General features: G+C 31.3%; 1 protein-coding gene across 1 annotated transcript; it reads left to right on the top strand.

Moving 5' to 3' along the window:
* Nucleotides 1-8,659: 8,659 nt before the first annotated feature.
* On the top strand, nt 8,660-11,121 carry LOC107901059 (trimethyltridecatetraene synthase). Its single transcript, XM_016826902.2, has 2 exons — nt 8,660-9,755; nt 10,292-11,121. Exons 1-2 carry the CDS (start codon nt 8,832-8,834, stop codon nt 10,919-10,921), a joined length of 1,554 nt encoding a protein of 517 aa, XP_016682391.1. The 5' UTR covers nt 8,660-8,831; the 3' UTR covers nt 10,922-11,121.
* The last annotated feature ends 879 nt before the right edge of the window (nt 11,122-12,000 follow it).

Raw genomic sequence — 12,000 nt, 5'->3', positions numbered from 1 at the left:
TTAGTGTATCTTTAAAAAATTTTGATTAACAATTAATTTGATGTTTGACCGTTGATATTGGTATTTACATAATATATGATTGAAATTATTGTTGTTATGCCTGTTTGTATTTGTTTGTTAATTGTTTGTTATTCATTGGTGTACATTTTATTTTCGAATTATCCTTTTTGCGTTGTACGTAAATATTCAATCACATTACATTGTTTAAAAGATTACATTTTATTAAGATATCGAAATAGTTTTATTTATAAGTTTCCAAAATACCCGGTATCCAAAGATTCTCGAGAAAATTGTACCCTAACTTACTGGGTTTCAATTTTCTTCGTTGAATTTAGGTGGCCGAGTATCCTTTTTCAATAAAATCGTACAAATTTCAAATAAAGCTTATTCTCGAGAACTTAAATTGTTGAATCCTAACTCACTGGATATGACATTTTGGGAAATTGAACCCTAACTTAATGGGTTTTGATTTTTCATTCGACCCAAATAACCAAATATCCTTCTCAAAATGCATGGGTTTTAAAAGTCAAAAGATAAACTTAATTTTGAAGATTAAAAATGTTGCGCCTTAACTCACTGGGTGTGACATTTTATTTCTTTGAAATAAGAGTGTTTTATTATTTAATTCAATTTATTCAAGTCAAAAGGATCGTATTTTAAAATCTTTTCAAAACTTCGACACTAAGACACTAAAAAATCAATTCGGTACCAATTTTGGGCATTATGAGGGCGCTAACCCTTCCTTGTGCGTAACCGACTCCCGAACTTATTTTCTCAAAATTCTTAGACCCAAAATCGTTTTCAAGGTGATCCGATCACACCTCAATAAAAGATCGGTGGCGACTCCAATTTTTGTTTTTTTTAAGTCGACAACTAAATTTTTGTTTTCAAAAAGTGGTTTCGACAATAAACATGTTGGGGTTTATTGTTCATTTGGATTTTGATTTGTGGATTGCAGTAATATGATATGTATGTGCGGTAATATGTTTGAATATGTGCATAATTGGCTTGTGATTGTTTTTCTTGTCTAATGGCACATTTTAAGTCAATGCATGTTTAGGGAAACATTATGAGCACTAGTAAGCATGATAAAGTTTAAGTAAATAAAGTACACATAATTGGTTTAATTTTCACTTGGTTAATTTAAATTAAAATTGAGTTGGCCCAGTTGACTAATGAAGAAGCATAGCATGTCAAAGTCAAGTGCGGTATGATAATATTGATGGAATAGGGTTTACGGTTTTGTGTGATTCTAAAATTACTATTTGCCCTTTTGACTTGTAATGCAATTTTCGGCTAGAAAAAGCATGTTCATAGGTTATGTATGATTATGTTTGTGTTTGTGTGATCGGGATTGTATGTAACTGTTATCTACAATTAGTTTGAATGATTCACAATGTGAGTTGACTGATTAGTCAAGTGTAAATGTACTGTTTGTAGTCTGTGTCACTCTGGTGACTAATGTGATCTCTAGAACTTGGCTGAAACTCCTGAGTCGGGTTCGGGGTGTCACAAAAGAAATAAAAATGATGAGTTAGGAAATGGTTGGAGGTAAGGTTCATGAAAATGGGTCGGAGGTGGTTATAATCAACAACACTTTAACTTCTCTAATATTTATTGTTTATGTTCCTTCCAGCATTCCTACTTCCTTACCTTATGGTTCACCTATACAAGCATCTTCAGGCCCAAAAGTGCCCATTCCTACCTACACTGCTCCTACTTTATCTATCCTAGTTTCTCCATCCTCAATAGTGGAGTTACATTGACAAACAACCCTATAATGACCACTTAGGATCTAATCTATTAATAGCATTAAGAATGAAAGAGACCCAATTCTAACCAATAGGCACAATTAATGTTTATTTAAGTTAGATCACATGCCCACACTAAACAAATAATCATGCATTTGTCACAAATATCATAGATCAATCGATCAACTAATTACCTAATTGAAAAAGCAATCGTTCTAAACTATCAAATATCAGTCAAATAGTTCATAAACTTGAACAATTACAATTAAACCTGAAGGCATACAAATACCAAAGAACAAAGCAAAGATTGAGAATAATTTGATCTCACAAACTTTATAAAATCAAACTTTGAATATTACTTTTACTAGAATATTTAAAGTTTAGCAAGCCATAAAAAATAAAAAGTAAAATAAAACTTAAAACAGGTATATCACGTCTCTCTCTCTAAAAAGATCATATTTATAGAGTTTATTTGACCTAAAATTAAGGTTATAATACTTGCTTCTTTACAGAATCAAACTTTGAATATTACTTTGACTAGAATATTTAAAGTTTAGCAAGCCATAAAGAAAATAAAAACAAAAAGTAAAATAAAACTAAAAGTAGCTATATCACATCTCTCTCTCTCTAAAAAGATCCTATTTATAGAGTTTATTTGACCTAAAATTAGGGTTATAATACTTGCTTAAGCTTAAATATTCAAAAAGAAAAAAATAACCTTACATCTCGAGTTAAAATAGTAACATGTCCCACATGACACGGACAACGGTGTTGCAGCTTGACAGGACGATACTACAACATAAGGGTATAGGGCAATAGGGTGTGACTTATTGGGTTGGATTCGTGCCATGACACTACTGTATGACATTGCAGCCCACTCGTCTTTATTCATGCCTCCTTTTGAATCATTCCTTTCATTCCCGATGAGTTGCGATATTGCATCCCAAGCTCGTACATACCTAATTCAAGTCACGAAAGCACTCAAAGTAATCACTTGTAACTAGCCAACATAGAACTGAAGTAAAAATAGAGTGCATGCAAAAATGACACTAAATGCATAAACAAAGCTAAAACATGATATTCTACTCAAAGAACTATAGAAAGTAAAGTAATAAGGGTCCAAAATATACGAATTATGAGTACTTATCAGCCCTTCATGGATATGATAGCAAAGGAATATCATGACTTTGATTTGTCTTGGTTGGATGCCTCATTACCTAACCTATTTGCACTTCCAAGATCTTTAGCATCTAGATGAATTTCAGAATCAAGAACCCATGATAAATAGTCTTTTTCTCATTATATTGAGAGCCAGAAATTCAAGATTTGCAAGATTTGACATAGTAGTCACTAAAACAAAGAGAAATTATGTATATGGATTAAACATTCAAATGTTTTAATATATTAATAAAAAGTATGTATACTTTATACTTGCAAAAATTGTCATGCATATCTAGAAAGTTAAAAATATTGTAGTTTATCTAGATAATATAATAGAATTTCAATAAATATCAACCAATATATTAAAATTTTAAAATTCTAATTTACTATGACTAAATATTAAAAACTATATTTGGCAAATTAAAAGCATAAATCAATGTGAATTCAAATAATCAAAAACTATATTTGGCAAATTAAAAGCATAAATCAATGCAAATTCAAATAATCAAAAGTAATGGCAATGACAATTTAAAATAATAAAATTGCATAGATGTTAACCTTTATGTTATTTTTTTATCAATCAAATCCAATATCACAAATTAAAGTTTCAACCAATAAACACGAAAACTTCAAACCTAATATTAATTAAACTATAAAATCAAGCACAAATTATTTGATTAATACTTTTCCACTAATAAATCAATTTTGAATCTTTTTAATAAAATTTTAAGTTTTTAAGCTTATTTAATAATTAATAGTTCACTAATCAAATTTTTAATCAAATTTCTTTCTATAGGCTAGAAATCAAAGCAAAACTTTCTCAAAAAATAAACTTTATTAGAAAATTAAATTTCACCACAAAATAACAAAGTAACCATGCTTATTATGGTATGATTTGACCTAACCCATAGTCTCTTTTTATATAAAAAGTCATAAGAGTTTTTTTTTTTAATTGTTTTTGGAAAAAGAAGGATTGTATTATTAAAGTATTAACAAAATGTTCGAAACATAGTTACCCCCTGAGTATCATTTGTAAGGAGACAATGTAATACATCTGGAGGATTAGTACAAACATAAAATAAATAAGAAACATAAAGTTCATCTAGGGGGAAAGATAACTAAAGGCTATTATGCATCTGCAAACTTGTTCCCTCCTCGAAAAATATGTCTCCAGGAGCTAGAAGTCATAGAACGGAGGAGCATTCTACATTCATCAATTATGGAGATAATAAGTTGTTCTTGTTAGAAGTAGATTGCATAAAATAAAGAACAGAGGTAGCATCTACTTCAATCTCAACATGCAAAAGCTTATACTCCCGCGAAATGTCAAGGCCCTCATGAAGGGCCCAGTGCTCAGCTTCTACACTAGTAGCTCTCGGAATAAAAGTAAATTGAATAAGAGAACCCAAAATAATAATATTTAATAGAAAATCCATAGTCCCGTTAGGACTATACATATTGGGTGACCCTTTTCGGGCTCCTTGGTCTTTAAACCAACCCAATAACCAATTTTCTATTTTAAAAAAATAATTAATTAAAGTAAATTTAATTACTTCCCTCATTTAAATTGTTTTTCAACCCAATTCTAATTTCGTTAAAGTCATGAAGACTTTACCGTACTAGAATCTATGAGGGAATAAATTTAATTGTCATGCTCAATAAATTTTGATGACTAATTAATTTAATTTTCACTTCGAACTTTAATTATTTAATTGCAACCAATTAAATAATAATTCAAATAATTTAATTTAATTTTTAAGTTATCTCTTGCTTATAGCGAGAAAATGCCTTTACTGAAGATAGTGATACATGCAATTTGTTTTGATAATGATACATGCAATTTGTTTCTCTAATTCGCCATTTTCATTTACTCATCACATAGATTCAAATGCAAACCATCAAGGGTTGTTTTAAGCTAGCAAAAGAACCAATTGGACATATATAATTAGGGCTCAAATAACTTGTAATTAAGTTTCGTCTTTTCATCTATTAATTACATAATTATTTAGTCATGGAATCAATCCATTAAAAGTATCATGACTGAACTATCCCTATTATATACCATTATGAAAGCAACTTATTAAGTGATTGTTTAGTGAACTTGTCATATGTGTATTACTCTCATAGGATGTCCTTAATCTTTTTGGGCTAAATCAGTTCACCCAATGAGATCCTATTTTATCTAATGGTAATCGTTATATCTTCCTTCATGAAAAAATCAATAGCTAACATATAATAATTAAATCATTCTTTGTAGACGAATGACCTATAGCCATATTACTTTTCCATCAACCATGTAATCCCTATGAGAGGATACAATTCACCCTTTATTGGACTATGAATTTCACTATTATCAATGAAGTCATTCCATGCAAAATTTGTATACCTAACGTACCAGCATTTAGATCAAAGTATATGAGTCATGCACTCATAGTCAGGCACTTACTTAGGATTGAAGTAAGGCACACTATGAACATCACAAGAGAATAAATCCATAAATGGATCTAGGATTAATTCAACTTGGGTAATATCTAATGTATTGTCAATCCAAACAATCACACCTATGTTTCTATCTTTTGTGAGTCATTTGCTCCGATACCCAAAACAAGATATCTCCTTAATTAGACTTGATAGACGTCATAATAGTTTTTGAATCAATTTGCTTAGTTTCAACTCATTTGACTATGAACCATTAAAATTAGCTACTAATATAAATTATTTTCTCACATTATGATCTAATCACATAATGCAACTTAATATTAGTTAAACGTTAAGCAATTAGTGAGCCAATATTTGTTTATTCATTTTGATTTGCGTGCAAAAACAATTGAGGACAAATATAAACAATATTAATGTGAATGATGGATTTTTTATTAAGGGCACTAGATCCCAACAACTAGAGGTGATCATGGGCCGAGCCCAGAAAAAATTTCAGCTCGCTTCCTAGGCCCGGGCTCGGCCTGGCCCGAAATATGGGCCTAAAATTTTGCCCAAGCCTGGCCTGGGGAAAAAAAACTAAGCTGGACCCTGCCCATTTTTTATATATATATAAAAATGATTTTACCATTTTAATAGCCTATATTTTTATAATTTTTAAAAGATTAAATTAACTTTTTTTTATCATTTGAGGGGCAAAGTGTAATTTTATCATTACTATTTTAAAATTTTATAAATTATAAAGAGTTAAAAAAAGAATTTTTATTTTTATTTTAGAGTAGAACCCTTGCCCATGAAATATCATATCAACAAATTTAACAATACTAATAATTAAAATAAAGGTGTAGTATATTAAAACAATATATTACATAAAAAAAATAAAGGTGTAGTATTTATAACAATATATTAAAACAGTATATTACAAATTTTATAACAGTACATTTCAAATTTTATAATAGTATATTAAAACAGTAGAAGAGGGGAAATGGGTTAATGGGATTGGGAAATGTTGTATTTTAGAAATAAAATATATATATTTATTATTTTCGGGCCAGGCCGGGCTGGGCTTGGGCCGAAAAAATTTTGCCCGAGGCTCAGCCCGTTTTCTAAACGGGCCTCATTTTTTGCCCAAACCCATATTTCGAGTTTATATTTTTACCTGAACCCTCTCATATTTCGGGCGGGCCATTGGGCCGGGCTGAGCCGCCCAGCCCATGATCACTTCTACCAACAACCACAGATTCTTGATTCAATCTATTCGACTGATTCGACTACTAGACCAACAATAATTAATTAATTAATTAAAAATTCATAAAAATCTAAAAGAAATAAAAAAATTTACTAAGCCTATTCAACCTGTTCGACTGCCAATTTTTGTCCTAATTTTTTATGTTTACCAATTTCAAGTTGTTTTCGATTTAATCAGTCTAATTACTTTGCTTTGACCATTGTACCAATCAATTCTCGGTCTAATTGGTCCGAGCAACTGATTCGATCTTGTTCCAGTAACACTGATCACTTCATCAAATCTTGATAGAATCCAAGCTCATGAACCAAAATGGATCTAGTTATCAAATTCAGTTACTAAAGTGGACAAAAAAAGTATAGATATCAAAGTGACCTAATTGCTAATTTCAGGAGTAAAAAATTATATTATCCTTTTAATTTTTTTCTAATACCAACTATTTTCCTTTCTTTGCTCTCTTCCCAACTTTTAAGAAGGAGATCTTCTTGAACTTAAGATAAAAACTTAGAAGATAATCATGAAAAAATTGAGTATTATGCTAATAACGTATTATAGAATAAAGAATACATAAAGAACTATACTTTGTATATTTATCCATCTATGAGTTATTTATCATGTTAAGACTAACGTCGAAAATGACAATAGAAACGATCGCGAAATAATAAGAAAAGAAAAGAAACACACAAATTTTACATGGAAAACTCTTTTGGGAAAAACCACGGGTAGAGGAGAAGAAAATTCACTAATATTAAAAATCGAATGACACAAGAGGAGTTTCAGTTACATCTATTTAAAGGTTGAAAAACATTATTCTAATCAATGTCAAATAAGAGAAGTGTAGTTCTATACGACTTTTCCTTATTTTACCACTATATTTTATTTATTTAATAAGGATTCGAATCACACAACTCTAACATACTACTCCTCATAAATGTTAAAATCTTAACCTGAATTAAAATTCTTGACCATTTTCGGCTGTTTTACCAAAATAGCCCAAAAATAAATTATATTTGTAAAAATAACCCAAGTTAAAAAACAATCACCAAAATAACCTAAAATGAACAATACCCACTCTTTTTTTGCACCAATGATTGCCTAATAATTGTGTCAGAATTAAAAAAAATTAATTTTTTGGGTTTTGGCCTGTCAATGGCCGGAACCCATGTATTTTTTTTTTAAAATTGTATAATACTGATATACGAAAAAGGAAAAAAAAAAAGGAAAATTTTTTTTTTTTGGGTGCTGGCCTGTCAATGGCCGGCACCCAACAGTAAAAAAAATATTGAATTTTTTTTTCGTGTCAGAATCAGATATAAATATACGAAAAATGTAAAAAAAAAAATTTTGGGTGCTGGCCTGTCAATGGCCGGCACCCAACAGTAAATTTTTTTTTATTTTTTTCTTTTTTTTTCGTGTCAGAATCAGATATAAATATACGAAAAAAGTAAAAAAAAAAATTTTAGGTGCTGGCCTGTCAATGGCCGGCACCCAACAGTAAATTTTTTTTTTTGAATTTTTTTTTCGTGTCAGAATCAAATATAAATATATGAAAAAAGTAAAAAAAAAAAAAATTTGGTGCTGGCCTGTCAATGGCCAGCACCCAACAGTAAAAAAAAAATTGAATTTATATTTAATTCTGACACGAAAAAATTCAAAAAAATTTTTACTGTTGGGTGCCGGCCAGTGACAGGCCAGCACCCAAAATTTTTTTTTCTTTTTTTTTTCCTTTTTCATATATAAGTATTATACAATTTAAAAAAAATACATGGTTCCGGCCATTGATGGGCCAAAACCCAAAAAATTAATTTTTTTAATTTTGACACAATTATTAGAGTAGGTATTGTTCATTTTAAGTTATTTTATTGATTATTTTTAAACTTAAATTATTTTTATAAATATAATTTATTTTTGGGCTTGATAAAACAGCCTTTAATCATTTTCTCTTGATTTAAAAAGGTAAGATCTCAATTGTCGAAGCAAATCTTGTTTGAGTGCGACTGGCCATGTTTTATTTAAAGAAATAATATTTAAAAGTGAAGTTGAGGAGGCTGCACGTATAACATTTTAACAACTCACAGAAAATAAATTTCGTATCTTCTTTTCTTGTACACTCATACAGACATCACGTGTAACATATTAAATAATTCACATTATATTATCACAGGAACTCAACTTTAAATACCTTGAGAATGAGTAAATATTCCCCAATTCCCAGCAGTAAAACTCTCCTCTAATCAATGGAGTCCCCGTCTTGGCTTGTTCTGTCCATAGCATGGCTAGCTTCTCTAGCCTTCCTCTCCAAAATTTTCATTGGCTGGCGATGGAGACAACTGAAGTTTCCACCAGGTCCCAAACCCTGGCTTATCATTGGCAACCTTAATCTCATCGGGTCCCTCCCGCATCAATCTCTTCACAAACTATCCCAACGTTACGGGCCATTGATGCAGCTCAAATTTGGTTCCTATCCTGTAGTGGTTGCCTCATCTGCAGAGATGGCTAAGGAGTTTCTAAAGAAACATGACCATATCTTTGCTTCTAGACCCCAAACTGAAGCCGGCAAGTACACTACTTATAACTACTGCAATATCACATGGGCACCGTATGGACCATACTGGCGCCAAGGCCGCAAAATTTACCTGCATGAGCTGTTCAGCTCGAAAAGACTCGAGTCCTTCGAGTACATCCGAGTCGAGGAAATGCAAGCTTTTGTCACCCGCCTGTATAGATTATCAGGGAAGCCGATTGGGGTTAAAGAGCAGCTCTCACGTGTTACTCTCAGTATAATAAGCAGAATCGTGTTGGGGAAGAAGTACTTCAGTGAGAAGAGCGATGATCGGCCTGGATCGAATTCGATAGTGAGTCTGCAAGAGTTTCAAGAGATTCTAGACGAGTTGTTCTTGTTGAATGGAGTGTTGAATATTGGGGATTGGATACCTTGGCTAGACTTTTTGGATTTGCAGGGCTACGTAAAACGAATGAAGGCTTTGAAGAAAAAACTTGACCCATTTCACGACCATGTGTTTGATGAACATAAGCAGAAAAAGAAAGAATTCTCCAAGGATTTTGTGCCACAAGACATGGTGGATTTATTGTTACAGCTAGCTGATGACCCTGATAGTGAAGTTAAGCTCACTTATGATGGTGTAAGGGGGTTCACACAGGTATCTATATTCTGCTCATTCACTCTTATGTTTCCCATTTCTTTTTCCATTGCCAACGATAAAAATTAACGCAGTAATAAAACTATAATCAAGTAAAATGATGCAAATGACTGAAAGACGACAAAAAACTAGTACAAAAAGTCGATCGACTTTGTTCCATACAAATCTTTCATCTATAAAAACATCGTCATATGTCATTTTATAATTAAACTAAAAGCCAAACAGAAGTGTACCATAAATGATTGAAACATCATGTTATTTTTAAATGATATGTTCCCCTAATCATAATGTCCACTTGAAGAAAAATATTCTGATAGGCGAACCTTTATGCCCATTCCAAAAGAAAAACAATGACTAAAGGTTGTCTAATTGAACTGTTCACAGTGTAGTGCATCCGACATTGATCGATTAAGTGAATGGAGGAGTTCTAGATTACTAAAAACTCGAAATAACGCAAAAATCTTCAGCATGATTGCAAGCTAAAGAGATGCCTATAAATTTGCTAATAGATGATTAAATTTTTTATTTGATGATAGGATCTGATAGCTGGAGGCACAGATACGTCAGCAACAACAGTGGAATGGGCAATCTCTGAATTGATCAGGCAACCACAACTCATCAGACAAGCAACCGAAGAACTCGACAGAGTGATTGGGAGGGAGAGATGGGTAGAAGAGAGAGACATCCCACAACTTCCTTACATAGATGCAATCATGAAAGAGACAATGAGGAAACACCCTGTTTCTGTATTGCTAGCACCACACTTGGCCTTGGAAGATTGTAATGTGGCTGGATACCATATTCGCAAAGGAACTAGAGTCTTCGTAAATACCTGGAGCATAGGGAGAGACCCGCTCCTATGGGAAAAACCCGAGGAGTTTCGCCCTGAGAGGTTCATAGGGAGGAAAATCGATGTGAAGGGCCAAAATTTTGAGCTGTTGCCATTTGGTTCAGGGAGGAGGATGTGTCCTGGCTACAGCCTTGGAGTAAAGATGATTCAATCAAGCTTAGCGAACTTGTTGCATGGCTTCAATTGGAAATTGCCTGACAATACTAAAGCAGAAGATTTGAGCATGGATGAGGTTTATGGATTGGCAACACCAAGAAAGTTTCCACTTGTTGCAGTTATAGAGCCTCGTCTGCCCCTTCATCTTTATAGTATCTGAATTAATCTTGGTAGCTTTTGATCATATATATCTCCACACCTAAGAAGCCTCCTCTGATAGAATTCAACTTTCCGATTTAACATTTATGTACTTCTGTTTGATTATGAACTAGTAATGCATCTATAACCCTCTAAATTATATCGGGTTTGATTTTTAAAAAATATTCTAATAAATCAAAAATGATTAAATAGAAGAAAAAACACCTTAAGAATTTTGTCAATTCAATTCCAAATTTAATATATAAAAATGCCAATTGGGGGAGGGGATGCCATTCTCAGTTCTTGAACCATTCACCACAAAAATCAATTGGTTGTAATCTTGAATTTTTTTAATCATGTGCTTTAGTGGAAAGTTTTTATATTATAAAAACATTATCTTTTAGTTACTAGTAAGATAATACCATATCATCAGCTTTTAAAAACATATAAATCTTTTTATACATCTATCCATATATCATTTCTTTTCCAACTTAAGTGCTATTTCAAAAGTTAAACATGTTTCACATAATTAGACTGCTCCATAAATTTAAATTTTCAATTATTTATATTTCTATATGTTAGGGATCGTCCCGATTAAGCAACAAGTAACAAAAATAGCAGAATAAATTGAGAAATTGAACACACAAATTTAACGTGGAAAAATTCCTCCAAAGAGGATAAAAAAAACCATGGGCAAAGATAATTTTATTATAATGGCAAAAGAATGAATAGTACAAAAGATGGAGATAAAAACTAAACCCCGAAAATCCAAAAACAAAGAACCCTCAAAACGTAAACACAAAATTCTCTAAATGCGTTATGAGTTCTAATATCTAATGGGTGTTTTTCTAAGGTTGTAAAAGAGCCTATTTATAGGTTAAATTCATATATCAAATAATAATAAAATAATCTAAACTAATCAGTGTTTGACTGAAATAAATAAACACAGTTTAACTAAAAGATTATTTTTTTCAAATTTAACTGAAAATAGGAGTCATACTTAACACTATAATTACATTTTCAACATTTAATATTATTTTAAACAAATTTCAATTCTTAAATCACATTTTATATGTATTAAAAATTTGGAATAATAAATAT

This window comes from Gossypium hirsutum, chromosome D06 (assembly GCF_007990345.1).
Source record: "Gossypium hirsutum isolate 1008001.06 chromosome D06, Gossypium_hirsutum_v2.1, whole genome shotgun sequence".
Taxonomy (NCBI): domain Eukaryota; kingdom Viridiplantae; phylum Streptophyta; class Magnoliopsida; order Malvales; family Malvaceae; genus Gossypium; species Gossypium hirsutum.
The sequence above is the reverse complement of the archived record's forward strand: the minus strand, read 5'-3'. Positions and strand labels throughout refer to the sequence as shown.